Genomic DNA, 24,762 nt, shown 5'->3' with positions numbered 1-24,762 from the left:
GGGAGTTAACCCTCATTAGGGTTGGCTAAGTGCTATTCTCTGAATCGAAGCTTGCATGGTTTCTTTCTCTTCTTCTTTCCCTGTCTTGTGTGCAAGGTAGTGTGTTTAGGTTAACAGACACTTAGAAGTGATGTGCCCACTTTGCTTACATTTGTTGCATTTCATCTTGTTGGGGTACTTATCCAACAATTATTTGCATGGTGCCCTTGATACATGGTCGAAGAACCCTTGGACATCATCTTGTATTTGACCAAGACTTGGCACATATGGAAGCCCTCACCATTGAACTTCTTAATTTTCACCTTGGTGTCCTCTTTTGCCATTAGAGAGACGGAGAAGGTCTTGCCACACTTGTGTGTGCACAAGGGTAGTGTCTAGTCTTACAATAGGGTGACTATGAGGATACACCTTACAATAGACCGAGTATGATGAAGGTGTGAGAGATACAACAAGGCTTAATGGGAATGAGTAAGAAATACAATGATTTCTGATGACAAACCAGCAAAAAACAGCAAACTTTAACCAAGTACAGTAAGGTGTGAAAGGATAGGAGGAAGAAGGCTTGAGAAATTACACTTCTAGTTGTGCCACCTCCAAAGTTGATGAAGAAGCATCTCCTTACTTGCGTTGTTGATCTCCACTTTTACTCTTCGGAGAAGCTCACTTTTACTCTTCCAGATCTTCAAGCAGAACGTCATCTACATCCACCACCGCAACCAGGACCCCCACTCCCACAAGCGTGGCATGATACGCTGGAATTTAATGATGAAGTCCACCACTTATGCTTCGAGCTCGCCGTCTCCGAAGCTCTAGAATTTGGGCAGAGCGTGTGACCAAGGAGAAGTGAAAATACTGCGCTTGACTTGGGTTTTTCTCCACTGTATGCCTCAGTCCCTCAAACTCTTTAGTTGGTGTGTCAGCCCACAACACCTTAGGTTCCTGACGATACGTCGAGATGAACCCACGAGCTGATTCGACCTCAAGACGTTCTCCAAGCTGGGTAGGTTCAGGTCCTATTTTTCAAAAGGAAAGGTTGACTCACGTAATCATCTTATTAGTGCCTAAACTCAACCCCAGTGAACGTGATTAGTGAGACTAGTGCTTAGGGTTTGTGCCCATCTTTGAGATCTTCTCATTCACAATCTGCTGATTATTAACCTCTCAACCAAGGTGACAACCAACTACAACCTTGAGGAGTTTAGAGTAGCAAAACGGAAAACGACAACCAACCATTATGATAAGGAGTTGAAAGCAACGTGTGGTGGGATCAAAACCACTTTGATACCATGTGAAGAGATTCACAATAGTGGTCTAGATCCTGCTCATGGTCGTATGGAGGGGAAGAAGATAAGATGCTTAATCACACACATAATCATAATGAGAAACACTCAATGTATACAAGAAAATAATCTTGTTTATTTAGTTGCTTAAGATACAACTAGGCTTTCCCTCATTTATGATAATAAATCATAATGTGCCTTTATATAGGCATAGTCACCTAGGGTTAGGGTTTGCATCCCTAGGGTGACTTCACACACATACCCACCTTATCTATAGCCTTGTTCACATGCCAAGCTAATCTTCTAACAAGATTGACATTGAGATGCACAATTTCTATGATATCCCACACACTTCCATTGTACATTCAAAGAGGGGTTTGGTCCTCTTTGCACATTCAAAGAGAGGTGGCACCTATGTAAGAGCATCAGGATTGAGATTGGCATTGAGATGCACGCTTCCTATGATAACCTACATACTTCATTGTACATTCAAAGAGGGGCTTGGTCCTCTTTGCAAAGTCATTGAATATGTTGGACCAAAGATGTGTCGTACTTTTCTTGCATGAGATACAAAAACTAAGGAGGTGAATCATAAGGGGCAACGATAACATAAGGAGCACGGCCAACCACCACTCCTCACACTCTTTTTCTCAAGAATGGTAATCAATGCTAAGCTAAAGAGTCAGATAATGAGATGGAGGCACAATTAGAGCATGCCTTCAAAGACCTTCACTCCAAGAGTCCTTGTCACATGACCTCAAAACGTTTAGTTACTTCTAGATGCCCACCATTAATGACTTGCCTAGAGACCCACATCAACCAAATCCAAAGGTTTTGAAAAGCTGAATCTCACATAAACATTGACATGGTAAAAATCATCTCTCTCTCTCTCTCTCTCTCTCTCTCTCTCTCTCATAAAGTGACATTTGTGTTAAGTGTGTGTGTGTGTCTGTAAAAAATGTTAGTGTAAATGTCACTTTATGAAGTGACTTTTGGGATAATTTTTGCTATGGTAAAGTGGTATTCAAATCAATTCCAACTTAGCTTAACTTGTGTGCATGACCCCTTTATCATGTTCCCATCAATCATGAAAATTATCAAAAGTGGACGTGAAGCTCCAATCAATGGGGGACTTAACTAACTTTAGAATCCTACTGGATAATTTTGATGGGCAACCACCACAAATCAACTTATATCTCACGAATTAATAAGAAATTCAGCCATGGTGTTTTCAGTAAAGTTTTAGAGCACATTTTAATCTAGCTACCCACAAAGTGAAGTATTAGGGTTTGTGAGATATTATAGATGTAGTAATTTTAGGGTTTAGCTTAAGCTATATAATTTATTGTAATCCCTTTTATTAGTAAGGGAGTTAGAGGTTTACTACCATCAATAATCTCTATTATGAAGTACCATTTTGTAAATCTATTTTTTTAATATTCTTAAATTTTTCATTGGATTAATACATATGTTAAGATTTACTTACATATAATTTCTTCTACAATTTTCATATGTTCTTACAATTGTTCTTTGTTAATTACTTGTTGAGAGAGAGAGAGAGAGAGAGAGAGAGAGAGAGAGAGAGAGAGAGAGAGAGAGAGAGAGAGCTATTAGAGGCATATCCAGTATTGTCTAGGATTACAATGTGTTTTTTCACATCACTCCCTTCATTGAATTGTCTACTAGAAATATCGCTTATTGCATGCTTTTCAGCCCTTTTCAGGCTACTAGAAAAGTTATCAAATGTGCTTATATTTCATCAATTATTAAGATGGATATATTTTGTTCACATAGCACTACTTTGGTACTTCATGTCTTGGAGATAGAATACTTAAATTCCTCACTTTAGGAGGACCTACAACCAAGACAACAAGCTATAGTTTCCATCAACATTAGTTTTAGCTAAGTATTACTTGGCATTTGTGAGTATATACACTATACTTTCACTTGTTTGGGCATTCTCATAGCATAATATTTCATTGTTATATGTTAAATATGGTTGGGACATCAGATTCTTTTATTGGAGAGAAACTAGATAGGTATAACGAGGGTTTACATTGAGAATGCAATTATGGGATAAGAAGGCTAGGAAGTGCATAAACTATACTTACGCTACTTGAAGACTTTAAGGATGCTATAAATCCTAAGCTTGTGTGGGATAAACTCAAGGATATGTTTGAGTTTGGATACAAAGACAAGGAAGACTAATCTTAGGAGCACTGTAGAGCGGTTCTCTCTACCATGCAATATAGTGCTCATAGAGTACTACCGATCAACAAATGTGTTAAGAAACATAATGTCAATCCGAGGACTCGACCCGATTAGTGCATGAAGGCTTATCCCTTGAGGGAGAGCTCACATACACGAACCACCACTTGACGATTCAACCATTCAACACCTCAATCAATCTCTCAATCCCTTAAATCCACTACACTAATCGAGAGAACAAGCAATGCATGGCACTCAGCCAACCAAAATGAGGGTTGATTCCCCTATGTGAGGCCGCTAGGAGCTCACTCCACACCCAAGTGGAGATTCACAAGCCAGGTGAAGAGCAAAGAAGGAGGGAGCTATGGAAAGCTCTACCTTCAATCTATGCCAAAATGCATGCAAGAGGGATCTTGATAGAAAGACAAGAGAAGGGAGAGGAGAAGAGAAGCTAGATTAACACCATCCCTACCATGCATACACAATCAAGCAAGCAAACATATACAACACAAGCAAGCAACCACAAGCTCAAGAGAGTGAGAGTGAGAGAGAGAGAACAAGACTCCATTAAGACAAATGGGATTGTCCCTTTTCATATTCCATCAAAATGTCGTATATACATGAGCTCACTGTTTACAATGGTCGACCGCCCATTTACAATTAGGGGCCCAAAACTAGCTTTCTAGCTCTATGTACATCTCATTCCTACAATTGACATTACACAAGCAGTAAGCTCGGTCATCTCATATCTCTTTTACAAAAGGATAAGTTACAAAAGAAGCATGACCATCCTTGAAAATGATGTTAACTGAAGTGGTTAACATTGTCCAAATGTAACTTCATCTAAGCCAACTATGCCTCTGAGCCTCCATTAGGGAATCTCTTCTAAACACACATCACCAAAAACATCCTTGTAAGCCTATGTTATAAAGGCATTCCACTCATAGATTGGGGGGGGGATCTTGCCATGTAAGCCAATGCCACCCAGTCTATGCCATGAGCATTGACATGGCTAGCATTAAGGGGCGGGGTGTTAGAAGATTAGCTTGGCATGTGAACAAAGGTGTAGATAAGTTGGGTGTGTGTGTGAAGTCACCCTAGGGATGCAAACCCTAACCCTAGGTGACTATGCCTATATAAAGGTGCATTATGCTTCATTCTCATAAACGAGGGAGAGCCTAGTTGTATCTTAAGCAAGTAAATAAACAAGAGTATCTTCTTGTATACGTTGAGTCTTTCTCTTTATGATTATGTGCATGATTAAGCGTCTCATCTTCTTCTCCTCCACACGACCACGAGCAGGCTCTAGACCACCATTGTGAATCCCTTCACATTTCTCAATGTTCTCACATAGGTGCCACCTTTCTCCCATCCTCATTATGAAATGTGCACGACCTCCTTGATATGTAGTGTGCATGACACCTTGAATTGGTACAATCCCCAGGTATCTTGGCATCTCATTTATGGGGAGGCCATGCATCACCGCCCATCGTGTCATCTTGGCATATTAAGAAGTATCTACCCCTTGTGATGTTAGGTGCATGAATGAAGATAAGCCGAACCATGGGAGTCATCGTTTGCCTTCCATTGTATTGACGAGACATTGTATCATTTGTGTATATGCAATGAGTTAATGAGGCATATATGTGTGTGTTTGAGTTGAACTTTGCTATAATGATGTGATGTGAGACGGAGCTAGGAGAAAAATGAATGATGTCAGGTAAAGTTCAATAGGAGATCTTTTGAAATTGGTCCATTTACAATTTTACATTTTACCAAAGGTGTCCTATTTATTAGTTGTTACATTTTACATTTTACCAAAGGTGTCCTATTTATTAGTTGTTACTTACATCAGGGGTGTAAAATATTTATTAATAAAGAATGTATACATATAAGAAATTAAGAAATGATATGTATACTTTCAAAAATCGTGTATATAAACCTATTCTTTATATGGGGTTTTCTTTAAGAAATTCTATTTTGTTTTTTTTTCAAGACTTATATTCCAACCGATATATAGAAAGAAAGAAAGTTATATAAAATTAGACGAGTGCCTGTAGGAATGTTTAGCTCACTCTATATGCTCTTTAGCATTTTTGTATTTTTTGATTAATCGATTACAAACGGGAGCTGCTGCCGCCCCAAGGGCTAATGCAGATTGTACGCACACAGCGATGGCGAACTCCACAGAGTGTAAGCATTTACTTGCTCTACACTTTCTACCTTTTCGATCGAAAATGAAATAATTGATCTATCCATTCATACACACATACATGCATGCATCATCCATACACACATACATACGTACATGCATCATGCATGCATCATCCATACATCCTTGCATGCATAAATTCTTTACACTGTATGCACACAGCGAACCATGAAGGTGTAAATCCATATTCATGTCTGCATATACATATATTTAAACATGGCACACACACACACACACATATGTGTAATTTGTGTTTTTACCCGGTCTAGCAGCACGTGGGCCATCATGGGCAACAAGACTGAGTATGATTTTCCTACACTTGTTCTACGTTGCTGTCTTGTTTGCTCTCAATTCGGAGCTACGGCAAGCAACATTACTACATCCATGGTTTGCAATTTTTTCCTATTTTTAAGATTGAAATAATTGAGAATTTGCCTAATGCTACAGACAAAATAATTTTATACGTTGTGCTATCAAATGATTCTATATATATTTTCTACCCAGGTTCATAGTGCTATATCTTGCATTGCTCATCATCACACTTCTTCAGTATTGGTTCACGGCAGGCTCAAATCCAGGGTAATTCAAAACTTGATCCCTATTATTTTATTGTAGCTTCCGCGTAGGAGGGTTGTACCTTATGAGATTTCTTTCTGTGTGTAAGGTACCTTGTGGAGGAGCTGAACAAAGATGCTGAAGCTCAAATGAAGAGAACCTTAACTGATTTGGATTGGTATTATCATGACCTTTGACAATTCTACTATTAGTCTAGTAAAGCTCTTTTTTGGTGTAATTGCGAGTTTACAGTATGGGAAGAGTTTTCAGAAGAAGGTCATGGTACTCCTTGGCAAGCTGTAAAAAGTGAACTCTGACAGGGAAGCCCACGTATATAAACAGGGTATCAATGACCTGAGAGAAGCCATGATGACACGATGATGATGGTGATGGGGCTGTGCTGAAAGCACTTCTGGTGTTGTGGAGTCGGATTTTGATGCTACTTTAGAGTTGCTACAGTGAGGAGCTGGATGTCTGCGACAGCCCCTGCTCACCCAAAAGAAAGGCACTTGGGCAAGGCTTCTGACATTAGGAATTCACTGTATATGCAGTTTGGAAGACATTTCTCTCTGGGATTCTGACCGTCCATCTTTATTTGGAGGGTAGAGTTATGGGCTCCCCATGATTGTAATTAGATGGGATGTTTTATGAAACAGGGTTTTCGAGTCCTCTCCCCTTCTCCACGCCCTCTCCTCCTTTCACTCCTTGATGGACAAAGATTCCAGCATTACTAGCTCGAGGGCAAAGGATGGCCTGGCAGATGATTTCTCTTTGGGGTATAATCTTTAAAATTCTAGCCAAGGCCATCAAATAACTCCCAATCTCCTTGCCACAAGCTTGTGTTCTGGGCGTCTCATGTTGGGAGTGATGTATCAGTGGAGCAGCCTTTTCTTATGAGCGTCTGCTAGAAGCTACATTACTGGAGCACTACCTTAGTGGGTAGACTCCATGGTGGTCATGGTTAACTAAGTGCTGGTGGCCACAGTGCGCGTTGCATGTGGATGCTTGGAGTAGAATTGTTAACTTGATTAGAGCACAAATTCAGCATTCAAACTTGATGATTTATGTATGAACAAATGAAAGAGAGAAACAGGAGAGAGTACACCGTATTGGGTCCCAAATAATCCTTTGAAGGGCCCCCATTGTGAAGGTGTATTTGCTTGTATTGCTGAATGTGCATGGGACTGACTGGGGGCTGCAAATAAGCACCAAAACACTGACATGGATGCTTGCAGAGGGCACTTGGAAGAGAGGCTTTCTTCGCTGCCTTCCTGCTGTACTACTGGGCAGCACTTGGTACTTGCATTAATCCTCTCATAGATCTCCTATGTGTTGTGTTTCTCCTTAGAGTAGGTCACCTAATCCTCCCATGAACTCTGTCTTTTGGATACATATGCTCGAAGCATATCTTCCAAAATTTGATTCACTCTTTCAGTCTGGCCATCATATTGAGGATGATCAGAGGAACTCAAATTCAAAGTTGTTTCCAACTTCTCAAAAACAAGTTTCGAAAAATCACTCGTAAACTTAGAGTCCCTATCACTGACTATGTCCTGCGGTAACTCGTACAGTCTAAACAATTGCTCGATAAACTGCCGTGCTAATTGCGTAGCTGTAATAGTCTTCTGGGTCGGTAAAAATCTAGCCATTTTTGTCAAGCGATCTACCACAACCCAAATAGAATCGTGGCCTTGATGTGTTCTTGGCAATCCGGTAATAAAATCCATGGAAATACTTTCCCATTTATTACCTGGGATTTGCAAAGGATGCAACAACCCAGCCTGTCTAAAGCGTTCAGCTTTATTTGCCTGACAAAGCTGACACTTGAGAACATAATCTTCTACATACCCTTTCATCTTTGGCCAATAAAAAGTATGTTTCACTAACGATAGTGTCCTGTGTACCCTAGGGTGTCCAGCAGAAGGGGCGTCGTGACACTTCTTAAGAATCTTGGACCGAATGTCCGGGATGTGTGGTACACAAATTTTGTCATTATTGAATAGAAAACCATTCCGGATCATCCACTGGCCTCCGGCAGCCTGAATAGTAGACTGCTCAGTTATCGAGTCTTGGTCAATCAATGAGCTCCTGTCCTGGATCTTCTGCCAAAATGGACCAAAATAACTATCAGTCTTGCAAAGCTCTCTCAATGACTGAAATAAGTCAGTAGAAATCTCGGTGAACGACAAAGTATCACCTCTCTAATTTGACTAAGCGCATCTGCAATACTATTCATGGACCCTTTCCGATAACGGATCTCAAAATCAAAATCTTGCATTAACTCTGCCCAACGAGCTTTCCTTCCTCTCAAATCATCCGCATCACACACATACTTGATTGACTGATGATCAGTCAATACCACAAACTTGGAGCCATATAAATAATGTCTCCAAACCTTGAGAGCATGAATCACAGCATAAAGCTCCTTCTCAAGGGTTGGCCAACGAGATTGAGTGTCGTCTAGCTTTTTACTTTCAAAAGCAACCGGTCTACCATCTTGAAATAGAGCAGCCCCGATAGCATAGTCACTGGCATCAGTTTCAAGAACATAAGGTAAGGCCGACTAGGATCAGGTAATGCTAAGATAGGTGCTTCCTTGACTTTTATCTTTCAAGAGTCTGAAGGCCATATTCAAATCGTTATTCCAAGTGATAGGCTGATTTGACTTACGTCCACGACCTTTCAATAAGTCGGTCATCGGTAGTGTGAGCTGAGAGTACTCCCGTACAGATTTTCGAAGAAAAACTACAAAACCGAGAAAAGAATGAAGTTGTTTCACTGTTCGTGGTATAGGCCAGTCCAGAATCTTCTGAACTCGGTCATAGTCAATGCTCAATCCATCTCTAGTGATCTTGTGTCCCCAAGTAAATGATGTCGGCCATAAAGAACTCACATTTACTTAACTTAGCATATAGTCGATTCTGTCGTAAAATAGATAAGACAATCGTGAGGTGTCTAACATGATCCTCAAGAGTACGACTATAAATCAAAATATCATCTAGGAACACCACCACAAATTTTCCTAAATGTTCACGAAAAAGATCGTTCATCATTTGCTGGAAAGTGGCTGGAGCATTGGTTAACCCAAAAGGTAATACGAGAAACTCGTAATGGCCATACCTAGTCCGAAAGGCGGTTCTTTCGACATGCCTTTCATGAATATGTATCTGGTGATAGCCGGTACGTAAATCTATCTTTGTGAAATATTTCGCTCCTGCTAACCGGTCAATCAGGTCATCTGATCTAGGGAGAGGATAACGGTTCTTAATGGTCAGCTTGTTCAATCTCTTGTAATCTATACACATTCTCCAGGTATTGTCCTTCTTTCTCCTAAGCAACACAGGTGCACCCCAAGGTGATTTACTTGGACGGATCTGGCCCATCCTCAAATAATCTTCGAGTTGTTTAGCCAACTCATCTTTCTCGGCTTGGCTCATCCTATAAGGTGGAATACTCACAGGATGAGCACCAGGGATCAAGTCAATACGATGATCTACTGTCCGTTCAGGTGGTAAACCCGATGGCAGTTCCTTAGGAAATACATCTTGAAACGAATCAAGTATTTTCTGTAATTCTTTGCTTTCAAACACACTTAATTCATGTACATCCATGGAAGGGATGAGAAAAGAAGAAAGTGGAATCAATACACAATGGAAAGCGGTATACAAAGAAGAATCCATTATATTTTCAAAATCAATTGTATTTACACGAGGTCCCTGTGAGGGATGAATACAATCACCTAAAATACTATACTTGGTGTCTCTATGCTGAGAAGAAAAAATATGACTAGACCAATCTATTTGGACTTCAAGAGTCTTAAACCACTCAATCCCTAATAACAAGTCTACATTTTCCAGATGCATTACATAGCATTCCAGAGTATCTGTGTAGTCCTGAATCTGGATTGGAAGCATCTCCACCTTGTGATCCCAAACTTGCCTTCCCGCAAAAGGAAAAGATTAAAAAAAAACACAAAAGCAAAAGCTAAAGATAGCTTTTGGGGGGCTTTTAGTTTTTTTTTTTGGAAACCTATATAAACACCCTTAAGTGGGCTTCTTGCCACACATCTCTTAAGTTTTCAAGCTCTCAAGCTCTCAAGTTCACTCGCACTTTCATTGTGCAAAGATCGAATTTTCTCTCCACGTACCCTCTTCACGATGTCGACCCAAGAATCGGAGTTGGAGCCCCTTGTGGAACGCGAAGACTTGCCGGCTACGGAAGGTACCGAGGCCGATCTTTTTGACGATTTTGTGTCAAAATCAGATTTCCAAGAGTTCAAAGTAGCTCTCGAAGCTTCTTCATCGGAACGTCAGGCACAAATCGCAGCCCAGATGCAAGCTTTGCAGAACTCCATCGCTCTATTGACCACTACCCTCTCTACTTGCTCGGGTATGGATACCTTGGCTTCTGCTTTAGGCGCCAATATTACTCTGGAACCGTTCGGGGGCGAGCAAAAGCAGCGCACCAAGGAGATCGTGGACACGTGGCTACATAAGTGGCAAGTTCACTTTCAGTTTCATCCATATGATGATGGAAAGAAGATACAATTAGCAGCAGGTTTCATGTCCGGCAAAGCTTTGCTTTGGTGGAAGGAACTCAACCCTAAGCCAACAACTTGGGCACAATTCGAAGACGTCTTCAAGAAAGAATTCCTCAAGAAAAAGGATGAAGATGATACAATGGTCTCTTCCAAGTCGAAACCCGTAACAAGCATAAAAGAAAGTTCTCCGCACCTATGGCTAACACGATAGAAGGAAAGTCTTCGGACCAAGAATAGATAGATTTACGTACTGGCTATCACCAAAAACGTATTCATGAAAGGCATGTCGAAAGAACCGCCTTTCGGACTAGGTATGGCCATTACGAGTTTCTCGTATTACCTTTTGGGTTAACCAATGCTCCAGCCACTTTCCAGCAAATGATGAACGATCTTATCTGCACAGTGTGTATCTACCGTGTGCTACACGCACGCAAGACTAGTTTCGAGGCTTGGGAAAATTCGTGGTGGTGTTCCTGGATAATATTTTGATATATAGCTGTACTCCTAAGGATCATGTTAGACACCTCACGATTGTCTTATCTATTTTAAGACAGAATCGACTATATGCTAAGTTAAGTAAATGTGAGTTCTTTATGACCGACATCATTTACTTGGGACACAAGATCACTAGAGATGGATTGAGCATTGACTATGACCGAGTTCAGAAGGTTCTGGACTGGCCTATACCACGAACAGTGAAACAACTTTGTTCTTTTCTCGGTTTTGTTGTTTTTCTTCGGAAATCTGTACGGGAGTACTCTCCGCTCACACTACCGATGACCGACTTATTGAAAGGTCGTGGACGTAATTCAAATCAGCCTATCATTTGGAATAACGATTTGGATATGGCCTTCAGACTTTTGAAAGATAAAGTCAAGGAAGCACCTATCTTAGCATTACCCGATCCTAGTTGGCCTTATGTTCTTGAAATTGATGCCAGTGACTATGCTATCGGGGCTGCTTTATTTCAAGATGATAGACCGGTTGCTTTTGAAAGTAAAAAGCTAGACGATACTCAATCTCGTTGGCCAACCCTTGAGAAGGAGCTTTATGCTGTGATTCATGCTCTCAGGGTTTGGAGACATTATTTATATGGCTCCAAGTTTGTGGTATTGACTGATCATCAGTCGATCAAGTACGTGTGTGATGCGGATGATTTGAGAGGCAGGAAAGCTCGTTGGGTAGAGTTAATGCAAGATTTTGATTTTGAGATCCGTTATCGGAAAGGGTCCATGAATAGTATTGCAGATGCGCTTAGTCGGATTAGAGAGGTGAATACTTTGTCGTTCATCGGGATTTCTACTGACTTATTTCAGTCATTGAGAGGGCTCTACAGGACTGATAGTTATTTTGGTCCATTTTGGCAGAAGATCCAGGACGGGAGCTCATTGATTGACCAAGATTCGATGACTGAGCAGTCTACCATTCAGGCTGCAGGAGGCGAGTGGATGATTCGGAATGGTTTACTATTCCGTAATGACAAAATTTGTGTACCACAGATCTCGGACATTAGGTCCAAGATTCTTAAGGAGTGTCACGACGCTCCTTCTGCTGGACACTCGGGATACACAGGCCGTTATCATTAGTGAAACACACTTTTTATTGGCCAAAGATGAAAAGGTATGTAAAAGATTATGTTCTCAAGTGTCAAATTTGTCATGCAAATAAAGCAGAACGCTTTAGACAAGCTGGGTTGTTGCATCCTTTGCAAATCCCAAGTAATAAATGGGAAAGTATTTCCATGGATTTTATTACCGGTTTGCCAAGAACACATCAAGGCCACGATTCTATTTGGGTTGTGGTAGATCGCTTGACAAAAATGGCTAGATTTTTACCGACCCGGAAGACTATTGCAGCTATGCAATACGGCAGTTTATCGAGCAATTGTTTAGACTGTATGGGTTACCGCAGGACATAGTCAGTGATAGGGACTCTAAGTTTACGAGTGATTTTTGGAAACTTGTTTTTGAGAAGTTGGAAACAACTTTAAATTTGAGTTCCTCTGATCATCCTCAATCTGATGGCCAGACTGAAAGAGTGAATCAGATTTTGGAGGATATGCTTCGAGCATATGTATCCAAAAGACAGAGCTCATGGGAGGATTATCTTCCTATGTTAGAATTGCATATAACAGTACTAAGCATACGAGTACAGGGTTTAGTCCTTTCATGCTTATGTATGGTTTTCAACCTAGATCACCTGTTACAGTAGGATTCTCAGGACTTCAGCATGATTCAGCACGTAATTTTTTGCAAGATATCCAGGAAATGTTACAAGTTGCAAAGGAATCTATTAGAAGTGCTCAAGACCGAGACATGTTTTATTCTAATAGATATCGTTCACCCAGAGAATTCTCTGAAGGAACGATGGTGTATTTGCGAGTTCCGAAAGATTCCGAGACTTTACGGACAGGTAGATCTTGGAAATTATCCCCTAGATATTGTGGACCATTTCGTGTTACACGACGGATTGGTTCAGTTGCATATGAATTGGATTTGCCTTCTCATGTGAAAGTTCATCCTGTATTTCATGTCAGTAGACTTAAGGAAGTACTGGGTGGAGCAGATCAGTTAGTTACTCCTCAAGAAATTATAGATGTCGAGGACATGACATTTGTTCCGCACGAACCTGAAAAGATTCTTGGATTTCGTGAACGAAGATTGCGTAATACGCTTATCACGGAATACAAGATCAAGTGGAAGGATCGTGTTGAGGAGGACGCTACATGGGAGACATTGACTACTCTTCAGAGAGATTACCCTGGCCTTTTTAGTGAGCTCAGGAGTGAGCTCTTAGAGGAAGGGGAGTATGTCATGTGCACAGTGTGTATCTACCGTGTGCTACACGCACACAAGACTAGTTTCGAGGCTTGGGGAAGCTTGGAACTAGGCAGGCTGATTGACGAGCTGAGTTAGGGATATACTAACGGGCGGGCGCCCAAGTGTGGACGCCCGATGACCGGCCAAGAGCCTATAAAAGGGTGGCCAAGGTTAGTTATTGGGATATAGAGAGTCTCGCGAGTTTGTGAGAGCTCTATGGTCTTGGGCCTGGATCTAGTGCAGACGTGCACCTGCTTTACGCAGCCGAGGCCGGCAGTAGTCTTGAGGCCCGCCAGGGCAGCTTCGTGGCGGTATGGGACGTCGCGAGGAGGAGATTGGTCGGTGCGTCATCCTAGTTAGCTCAGCTCGTGGCTCGGTGGGGACAGCCAAGACTGTGGGCTTTCCCACGGCTGTCATGGTTGGGAGGTGAGTCTGGCCTGCACCCCCTAGTCGTTTGTTTGTTCGTTTGTTTGTAGGTTTCGAGTCACGAACCGAGAACGATCACGAGGAGATCCGTGGGGATTTGACACCCAGGTTGTCCTCTGTAGCTGGCCGACTTGATCTGTGTGCTGGCCGACTGACAGAAGCTGAGCAGGTCGTGGACATCTAGCTGCTGTCGGCTGTCTTTTGTGCAGGCCGAGTGGCTGTAGGGGCCATATAAAATGGCCCCTTGCCCCCACACAGTTTGTATTCAGTATTTCGAGATTTCTAGTCATCTCCTGTCTGTATATTTACACCAGGGCCTCTGTTGTGGGTGTGCCCGCCCAATTTAGGTGTTTTGTCATTTTCCCCCCCACTCCATATTTTTCCTATTTTTCCTCAGGTGTGGGAGGTTGTCCTGTGGCTGTTGGCTCATCCAGATGATGGCCGACTGATTTTGCTGCCCCCAAGTTGTCCTCTGTTGCTGGCCGATTGACAGAAGCTGGCCGACTGGAGGGCTGAGCAGGTCGTGGACATCTACCTGCTGTCGGCTGTCTTTTGTGCAGGCCGACTGGCTGTAGGGGCCATATAAAATGGCCCCTTGCCCCCACACAGTTTGTATTCAGTGTTTCGGGATTTCCTTGTGTATATAGCAGAGTTACACACCTCTCTCTCTCCCTCTCTATTGCTGTGTTTTTCTGCAGTGCACTTGCTCGTGTTTTCAGATCTTGTCTTCATCTCTAATCCATATTCTGACAAGATCATCAGCGTTTTTCCTCTCCGGTTGCTGCTGCTGGTACAGGCCGCATACATCTGCATTTCACTTCAGCATACTTCTGCGTTTTACTTCAGCAGTCATCAGGACATCAGCGCTTACATATGTGCTTACATCAGCGCTTACATCTCAGCTCACATCAGCCTTACATTAGGCATATATCGGCACTTACATTAGGCTTACTTCGGGACTGTTATCTGTGTTTTTGGGACAGCAGCCTTCTCTACTCGTTCGGAGTCTCACATAGAGCTCCTGTACTGGACTTTATCATTTATATACATATCACCATTGCATGCTGTGTGATTTGCTCTGATCTCTCATATATTTGGTCCTTTGGTCTCTTTTGCCCTCACAGGCATCACCGTGAGAACTCTACTCAGAAGGTAACCACAGAGAATCAGCTCTTGAACCTGAAGATTGTTGATACCGCTAACATCATGGATTCTGTTACAGAGTTCATAATCATTCAGAAGCAGTTGGTCTCTTTGGGGACCAAAGCTACCCATGAGGACTTTGTCAATCGGCTCCTCGCACAAGTTGCCCAAGACTTTCTTTGCTTTTTGTGATACTATATCACTTTTTCCTTCTACACTTGATCTACATACATTGTTGGCATGCTTCAGGATAGGGCCACGAGCGTACCTTCGAGACCCTTATTCAGGCTAAGGGCAAAAGCAAATGCATTTGACTTCTCACAGGACCATTCTTCGACGATGTCCATTGGTGATGCTTCCAACTTGGAGGTCTCTTTGGTTGGTAACGTGCGACTTAACTCTTCCAATGACTGAGCACGTCAATACACAGATTATGCAAATGATGTGAAAGCTCTATTGCTTTCCCGTGGATGGCGGTAGCAGACACAAACTCGGTGCTCCATTGTGCCCGCGACGTTGCATTTGGAGGGAAGGAGAAGATCATCACGCTAGTCTCTGGGGTAGAGGGCGTGGAGTGATGCAAAACCACACAGATACGGATGGGGGCGATGATCTCCTCGAAGATATCCACTCCCTTGATGGGGAGGCATTGGAGGAAACTATAGTCTATAGGCTGCCCCAAAACTTGGGAGAGACTCTGGGGGGAGAGCACACATCGGGGAGGTAGTGATGGTCATGGCTACAGGCTTTGAGAACGGTGGATCAAGTGGCGAACAGAACTAGCCTTCTGCCTCCTCTCTAGGTTAGGCATGGCCGGCGGGTATGCTTTGGCAAGGCGGAATTTTTTTTGGGGGGAGGGAGTCGGAGCAGCAGTTTTTTTTTTTGGGGGGGGGGGGGGGGGGGGGGGGGGGGCTCTGAGGAGCGTTGTTGGAGGAAGAAGGGTTCACTTGCGAGGGAGGGGGGGGGGGCTACGGCTACGAGGCCGGGGACTTTGATGGGTCTGAGGGAACCTGGAAACTTGGAGGGGGATCACGGTGAGGTAACAGTTTCCAAAAAGGGGGGGGGGGGGTGTTGGTTCCTTGGTGGGACTTTTTTTTTTGGGAGGGGGGGGGGGGGTTTCACTGTCGAGGGGGTGCTATGATAAGTGCTCATAACGGTTCTCTGACAAAAAAGTTTGTAGGCTTGCTAAATGGCCAGACCTTAGCAGTGTCGACTTGGAGGAGCTTGTTGACCTTTTCTACGCTGGATGCGAACTATGGTCACGAACGTAGAGTTGAGACGATTGTGGTGCAGCAAAGGTGTCATTGGAGAATGAGATAATCATCTACCTAAGCTAAAAGCCGGGCTCTAATACCAGTTGTTGACCTAGGGTTAGCTGCTGCACAGAGCCAAGCCTATGGAGGATGGTACTCCATGTTGATAGATAGAGTGAGAAACGATTGTAGAGAGAGAGAGAGAGAGAGAGAGAGAGAGAGAGAGAGAGAGAGAGAGCTAGTGAGAAGGTGATTGCACGCCTCAATGAATATTGGATTGCTTGATATAATTTGAAGTACACCAAGTACATGCTTTTGTAGGTTGCAAACCTTATCTTTTGACTCTCACAAATGACACTCACATATGGGGACATGACACATGGCACACACTTATCTTATCTAGATAAGAGGGTGTTCACACACATGTGGGCACACTTACACATACATGGGGGGTTCACACTCGTACAAACACATATAGATGGTTACACACACATTGACAGGTATACGTGGTGGTCATACAGGGCACAAGAGACTCCGAAATATCCAACAATCCTCAGGGATTAGGATGCTGAATGTTGGGAGTCGGGATCCCCCCCTCTTCGTCGCTGATGAGGAGTTGAGGTGGGGATGTGGGAGCGGGAAGAAGGGGGGGGGGGGGGGGGGGCGGGGACTTTCCTGGACTAACGACGGGGACAAGCTCTAGGAAGGTGTCCAATCTGACGGCAAATGAAGCATTGCCCAGGGAAGCGAGAGTACTCAGCTCCCTGCCCCATGGAGGCACGGAAGCGATATAGCACGTGAAACTATCTCCGGAGATGCTATGCAAATGCGAAGAGAGGGAATCCATGCCGTTCGAGCTAGTGGCGGTTGGGGAAGGGGGGGGGGTGGGATTCCATCACTCTCCCGATAACACCACTATCATCGGCAGGAGTGGAAGATATTCCTTCCTGCGGCCGGGAAGCAGGCTATGATGGGGAAGTCTGAGATGCCAGAGGGTCGGATGTTGGGTCGGAGCCGTGTTGCCACCTCGGACAGGCACTATATGCGGTGTGACGGGGCTCAGCTGCATGCCTCTATTTGATGCTGCTAGCGAATCAAACTCCACTTGGTAGTATCCACACCCCAAAGAATGAATATCAGTGATCTTGCCAAGCCTCGCCGGTGAGGCTAGCGCGCAAAAGATCCCTGAGCTGTCCGCGTGTCGGGCGGCTATCCACAATCTTCTGTTTGCGTGCCGGGCGGCTACCCATAGTCTTGCAAATTAGGGTGGAGGCCTCCAAGGAGGCGACTGCCGAAGCAAGTGGCACCTTGAAGACCCATGTCGAGGATAAGATTAGTACCCTGGTCCCTCACGGGAAGAGGTGGTTTACACACATTCATGGTATTTTGGGGCTTCTTTTGATGAGCCTGTGTGTATGGTCGAATGATGGTTGTATATGGATAATGCGGCATTTCTTGTGGGGGAGAGTAAGGCCCTCAAAGCTTGTACATGATATTTTTCTCCTTGGGTAATAAAATACTCAATGAGGGAGGGAGGGGGTGGCCCATTCTGGTCTCAATGTAACTATTTGGCACTCCTAGCTCTTTTTCACATGATGGAACTCATGCCTGGACACATGGATCTTGAAGTTGGCTCATGAAAAAGCACTAGTTTTGGTCAAAAAGCAAGGAAAAGCAAAAAGTCAAACTGAGTTGACCACGAGCCAAGGACACCATTGGAAAGAGGAGATTGAGCTGAACCAAAAAGCTAAAGGCTTCTTTTCCAAAAAGCAGCCTCAGGGCCAAAAAGCAAGGCCCTGAAGCTAGAAAAGCATAATTATAGAACTTTGATTAAAGTTGAGTAATGTTTAATTAATAAAAGTCAAAAAAGACAAAAGCAGAGTTAAAAAAAAGAGAAAAGAAAAGCTTGGTCCGATTTTGGCAAAAAGCAGGGCCTTCCTTAAGTATAAAAGAAGCAAGAGCCTTCCTTGTTGATCATCTTGAAGAGCGTGGAGACTCTCAAGAGAGCAAGGAGCTCATCAACGATTTCATCTTCATCTCTCTCTCTACCTGCCTACTATTTGGCTGCGCCGCCATCTCCACCCGCACAGCTAGTGAAGCGCCACCAATAGTACCTGTTTCCGCCACCTCCATCGGCCGCCGTAGCCTCTGTGTGCAGCCGCCGCCGCCGCCCGTGCCACCAGCGTTGCCAGCGTTTTCCTCCCAATACGTATCAGGGGGATCGGCAGTCGGGCACTCGTATCCGCCATTTGGGTGTTTGCTTTTTTGAGAAGCTTCTTGAAGATTTTCTTGAAGACTGGTATTGAGTTCACTTGGATTTGGACTTGGATTTGAGATTTGGATTTGGATTTAGACTTGGATTTGGATTTGGACTTGGATTTGGATTTGGATTTAGACTTGGATTCGGACTTGGATTTAGACTTGGATTTGGATTTGGACTTGGATTTGGTTTTGGATTTGGACTTGGATTTGGATTTGGACTTGGATTTGGACTTGGATATTGGATCTGGTACTAGCCCGGTGAGAGATTCTTGTGGGTCATCCCCACATCAGAGATCTTGTGCCTCGAAATCGACATTGACTCAGATATACTACATCGGCATATTTGTTTGCTTTTGTATTCATTGTTGTGTTGATCTTGGCCAGCGTGCCGGTGGATTGGATTGTTCCGAAATAAATTCCTAAAAGCCTGTTCCCTGCTCAGTGTCGTGTACTGTGCAAAGTTCCCTAACCCCTTCTCTCTCCCACTCTCTCTATATCTCTATCTCTTGGATACGTGGTTGAGTCTGTCATGGCACGCCCTGCTGGGCTTACACTTTTTGTGGTGTCAAATGTGCACTCTTTTACAGTGTTAAGTGGCATATATTCAAGGCTGTGGCCAATTTAAGTGTTTAATTGCATTAATGGTCAAGTGTTTTTGAAACCTCTTCTGCCCCACTCCAAGTTACAGGCTTCCCAAAGTTTCAGTACTGGTTTATATCACTCTCTGCAAGGCCTGTATCTTAACCAAATTTGGCAAGGGTCAAGGTCAGGGCACCCTTAGTGAATCAGATGATATCTTTTTGGTAGAGAAGTAAGGGATCGATGTTCCATTGGGGATAGATTACTATTTTGAAAGAGTGCAAGGACGTGATAAGAAAGGACATTTTGAATGTCATGACAATCCTTGTGCAAGACATCCAGATATCCAATGAACTTTGGATTTGATAAAGGTCTTCTCTTGGCCAAGGATGCAGATTGATGTGGAACTTTAGTTTGCATGAAACGAGTCTGAGTTTTACGTATCAAAACTGATTGCATCGGCTAGGACTTTGTATGCAGTCTCAATCAGTCTGCAAGCTACGCTTCATCTTGATTAATGTTTGGGCATTTTAGGTGTACACATCCATTCACTCAAATTTACTGTGTTTATCTAGAAACTTAACTCAATTTTACTGTATTTCGATGTGTATACATCTGATCTCGTCTCCGTTATGTGGTTTTGAAAAGCTAGTGTGCAAAGGGCAGAGAGAACAACAGAAAGCGGGAGTCCAAATGGGGGTGCAAAAGTGTTGTCTTTTAGTGGGTTTAGGAACAATTTGAGGTAAATTTCTTTGCTTCTCTGTCAGTGAAGTTTTTTATAAGTGAAAAATGTGAATCATGTATGTTGAGAAGTTAGTTTAGTTTCACCCTTGCACTTTGCATAGCATAGCATAAGCATGTGAAGGATCCACCATACCTTAACTACCCCTAATTTCTTTAGTTCCCCTGACTACTCATTGAAAAGCTGCTGACACGTCCTTAGGATCACCTTTGCCTAAGTCACAATAGGAGTACGAAAGGCTTGTTTCACTATCCAACCTTGACTTACTCTAGCATTCATCCTAGTATCTTTTGAGGCTTCTAATCACATGCTAGTGGCTTAATCCTTCCTTAGACTTAAACCTCCTCTAGGGCCTTTCACCTTACTTCATAAATTAATGCCTTGGACATCCCCTAGGCTTTTCTTCTTCACATTGGCCACCTCAAGCACTGGCCTAGCCCTCTAGATTTCTTAGTTATGTATCCTTCCTTCAAGAAATCTTGTAAATACAGGACATGTAACACTATGGATATTGTTCATCACAATTTTTCCAATTATGGCCCCATGGAAACACACAATTATAATTCTGGGGGGCAAACTGGTTCTAGATACGTTTAGTCTAGTGTACATATTTTTAAACTCATTTGTATTACACACACACACACACTCTCTCTTTTTTTTTTTTTGGGGGTAATACTTTATAACACACACACACACACATTGCATATGTAGTGTGTGCCATTATGTGCACTTTCGCTAATATATGTATATTCCATTCTTATTGAAGTCCTGTTTTCTGGATGTCCGATGCAGTGATGACTTCTGTTCCATTTGCCACGTGCATCAGGTATTTAAAGTTTTTCCACGGTTATCTTAAGTAGCTACCATATGCTTTAGTATTTTTTTATTTCAATTGCTAAAAAATATGTTATAGTTCTTAAATAAAACAATTAGATGGATGATAATATTATGTTAGAAAGCCTTTTGAATGTCTTATGAATGTGATTTCCCTGCAGCCTTTACGGGCAAAGCACTGCAATGATTGTGACAAGTGTGTCCTAAAGTTCGATCATCATTGTCACTGGCTTGGCACATGTGTGGGATATATGAATCATCGCAGGTTCTGGTATGAAATCTTTGTTTTACTCTCTCAACCACATTTCCTACAAAGCATTCTTATAGTTGTTTATGACCTGTATGAATGGTTCTCAAACCAAAAGGTAGGGAGATCTCAACCAATCGGGGGCACCATGCTGCCATAAAAGCCCCGTAGGAGTGGAAGAGAAGAAAATACCATGGTTCCACTCTCTCATAAATCTGCTGCGTTTTGTATGCGCAGCTCTAAAAGATATCCATGTATAGGGCCCAGGTGGCCAAAAGAGTATTGAATGATGTCACTCCATATACTGCAGATACACCGAGTGTCAAAAACATATATATGCCCGAAGGCCTACGAGCATCTTGTCTTCCAGATATGCCACCCCGTGATACTAGCAATAATCTCCCAGGTGGTGTCAATACTCAGTGGAGGTGGTGTGTATCGTAACTGAGGGATATCCTGCAGCAAACATCTCTGAGCTATGCCCCTACGGACAAGAATAACAGGATCTGCCCTCAAAAAGAAGCTGTGGGCCAGACTGAGTCAACCATGAAATAGCGCCCCAAGTAATATAGATAGGATCACTCCTCATTTTGCCCAAGAGCTGGGCTATAGATACCCAAATCTTCTATGCTCCCTAAGCAATGATACACTGTCTCGGATGGAGCTGGGCATCTAGGACAAGAGTGATCCACCCCAAAAATAGATCTCGGTTGGTTGGTGGTGGGCAACCCACCGTGTAGAAACAGCCAGAAGAAGTAGGAAATCTGGCTCCTCCTGTAGAAGTGCCCAGATGGGATAAGTTGGCATTAGAGGCCCTGAGCGTGCCTTTCTTCAAAGTTCAAAGGCGGGCAGGAGTCCCGTGTACCCCCCCCCTCTGCCCCCCTTTTTTACAAACGTAGTTTAGTTGCTAAGTACATCTCTCATGTTTCTTCTTCATTTTACTGCACTTGCAGATGCATTTTGCACTCGTGTCAGTATCATAGATTATGTCTCATTGGTTTTTTCAGGTGGTATGTCTTTTGGGAAACACCATTATGTGTATGGACGTGTGTTTTGTACTCGACCGCTTTTACTGACAGCAGGAGCTCTTACACGTGGTAGATCATTGCCAAATAGATTTTTGCATTCAGTTGCTAGCAACATACATAGAACAGAAGCAGTCGAAGGTGCCCAATCCAATACAATCTTTTGCATCTGACAAGTTAATGCCGTATGGATTTTGTACAGGCTACAGAATGGAGCTGTCGTGTGCTTGCTCATATTTCTTATGCTTTGTATATCATTCCTGGTGGTGATCATCCTTTTCCACGGGTTCGTATTTTCCATATGTGAGCAGATTCTGGATTCAGGCCTCAAATGTAGTTAAAAAGAAAGCCAAGCTGTGTTTTTTTTTTCCTGTCAAGTTTGGATGAAACTAGTGCATAAGCTTGTTTGGTTTAATATTTTGGATTAATTCGGATTAGACTGTTATGGTCTTTATCTTATGTATACTGGGTCTCGTAGGCCATTTTGGCCTTCCACAGACGTTAATAGTACCTTCTTTCTTCTCTCTGTCCAAAACTCTCTCTCTCTCTCTCTCTCTCTCAGGCCGGACATGTGTAAGATGTCGGAAAATAGGAGACCTGCTTAGATTTTTTATTTTATGTACTAGATCATGGCATATTCATGTGATGCTGACAACTCATGTTTTGGGAAAGCCTAACTGAACTACCTGTAATTGGTCTTGATATGCAGCTATCTTATCTTTACCAATCAGACCACCTACGAAATTATCCGAAGGGGACGGATACCTTATATGAGGTTCTTCTTTTCTTCATTGACATGTTTTTTACTTTCTCTAGCAAGTCTAATTCTTGGTAAAATAACTCCACATGATTCTTAATTGCTGTGTGTGAACAGGAATGTACCATCCAATGTCAAACCTTTTAGCAGAGGCTGTGTTAGAAACATTATCTTGTTTTGCTGCGAATCAAGGTTATTCTATCATGTTGAAGAGGTGCCGGATGAAGGCGTTCTAGCTGCAAGAGCATCCAGTTCTTTTTGTGAGACTTTGTATTTCAACTGCTGCTGCTGAGAATTGCCACAGACCCATTCATAATTTTTTGAAGAATGTCCCTTTTGTTTTTCTGAGGAAGTATCAGGGTGCTACCAACCTGGGCAGAGCCAGTGTGTATCTTCCATGCCTCTATTGTTGAAATGTGCACCCAAAACCGGTGCCTTGGAAGATAATTTGCTTTGTAATGGTGGTGGCCCGTGCAGTGAGCAGTTTTCAAGTGAAACTGCTGTTTTTTGACTTGAGCATCTGCATTCAGCTGCAAAGCAATCTTGTTTTTTGGCAAGGTCTTGTTGCATGTAGTGTATGAAGTCTTGCCATATCATGAGGCAAGGGATTACATGCACAACATTGCTAGCTTTGTCATTGAGTTAAGATTTGTCAGCTTATTAATTTGATATAGTGGTAAGTCTTGGAGTCTAATTTTAAAGAATAATTTAGTTGGTAAAAGAATAATTTTTGGCAAGACCAAAAATCCTTGGTCAAATGTGAAACATTCAAGAGTTATATTTGCTACATTTTTCAAAAAGTATAGTTAGGGTGGTGGGCTTGATTGTTGCTAGGCTTGTCTTCTTTTTTTTTTTGGGACACTCCTTGCACCTTTCTTTTATGACCATCAAATATTAAATTTTGTTATCGATACCCATGTTTGCAATTGCAAAAAGTATGACAACTAGCAATTCACCCACCTAAACATGATGGTCTTTTTTTCTTTCTATGGGGCTTAATCCTTAGGTGAGGCATAGTTTTTGTACTTGAAAAAATCAGGTCATTGTGGAGAGGGTAAAACTACTTAATTCTACACCTTGTATGGCTTTCCCTCTCATTGGAGAATGTTTCTCTGTAAATAGGATCCTTTATCCTATTGCATATGATTAATGTGAATCTAATGCCATAAATTGGGAAATTTGGGTCAATAAAGATTGATGTGTATGGGAAGCTAGTTAAAAAGGAACCTTGGTTATATGCCAGTGTTATTATATTCATTCTTTATGTGTGCATATTCCCTCTTTTATCTTGAGTGTGTTAATTGGCATGAATTGTGGCACTTATACAGAAGAAGCTAGATCTTAGCCCTCATAAGATCTAGCTTCTTCTGTATAAGTGCCAAAGATCGTGCCAATTAACACACTCAAGATAAGGAATGAATATTCATTCATAAATTGTGATTCTTACACGGTGGTCTACGCATTAATAAGTGGAGGGCTATTTTTGGTGCAAATTCCTCCTACTTTTAGATAGTACAACATTACATATGGGGGTGTAGAGCTCCTCAAGGGATTTGTGGTTCTATGATTAAATTGAGGAGAGATTTCTTCTATGTTACTTGGGGTTGGCTCACTTAGTTTGGTCCACATATTTTGAGGGAAGGGATTTGGAGACTACCATAATGATATGCAGAGGTGTGGCCCAACATTGCACAATGCTACTTGGGAGATCATCATGCTTGGTAGATTTGGAGGGCCAGATGCACAAAATCTATAGAGGGCATTCATATATATGACACTCAGTGCATATGTACTACATGGAGGGAGATTATTCACACTCTTATGGCCATATGGGCTTGTACAAAGGGGCCATCTAGGTTTGCACAAGCAAAGTGTAGTAT

General features: G+C 42.6%; 1 protein-coding gene across 4 annotated transcripts; it reads left to right on the top strand.

Moving 5' to 3' along the window:
- The first annotated feature begins 5,523 nt into the window (after positions 1–5,523).
- LOC147613725 (protein S-acyltransferase 10-like) lies at positions 5,524–23,565 on the top strand. Of its 4 annotated transcripts, none has more exons than XM_086781695.1 (11): positions 5,524–5,681; positions 5,973–6,087; positions 6,205–6,279; positions 6,365–6,433; positions 19,930–20,019; positions 20,812–20,845; positions 21,015–21,124; positions 22,108–22,197; positions 22,328–22,411; positions 22,835–22,900; positions 23,000–23,565. In XM_086781695.1, exons 1-11 carry the CDS (start codon positions 5,663–5,665, stop codon positions 23,172–23,174), a joined length of 927 nt encoding a protein of 308 aa, XP_086637821.1. In that variant the 5' UTR covers positions 5,524–5,662; the 3' UTR covers positions 23,175–23,565. The 4 variants fall into 4 exon arrangements, with proteins under 4 accessions (XP_086637821.1, XP_086637822.1, XP_086637823.1 ...); XM_086781696.1 differs by having other exon boundaries at positions 5,528–5,681; positions 5,970–6,087; positions 22,108–22,194; XM_086781694.1 differs by having other exon boundaries at positions 5,531–5,681; positions 5,970–6,087.
- Positions 23,566–24,762: the final 1,197 nt, after the last annotated feature.

The sequence above is a fragment of the Cibotium barometz genome, chromosome 43 (genome assembly GCF_041138505.1).
Source record: "Cibotium barometz isolate CiBa-2024 chromosome 43, ASM4113850v1, whole genome shotgun sequence".
Classification (NCBI taxonomy): domain Eukaryota; kingdom Viridiplantae; phylum Streptophyta; class Polypodiopsida; order Cyatheales; family Cibotiaceae; genus Cibotium; species Cibotium barometz.
This window is presented reverse-complemented; position numbering and strand designations above follow the sequence as displayed.

Bases quoted from the DNA above. Each gene is read 5' to 3' on its own strand.
- LOC147613725 (XM_086781694.1), top strand. The intron at 6,434-19,929 runs GTATTATCATGA...TTGAAAAGCTAG, and splicing joins ACCTTAACTGATTTGGATTG to TGTGCAAAGGGCAGAGAGAA. The intron at 22,198-22,327 runs GTAGATCATTGC...GATTTTGTACAG, and splicing joins AGCAGGAGCTCTTACACGTG to GCTACAGAATGGAGCTGTCG.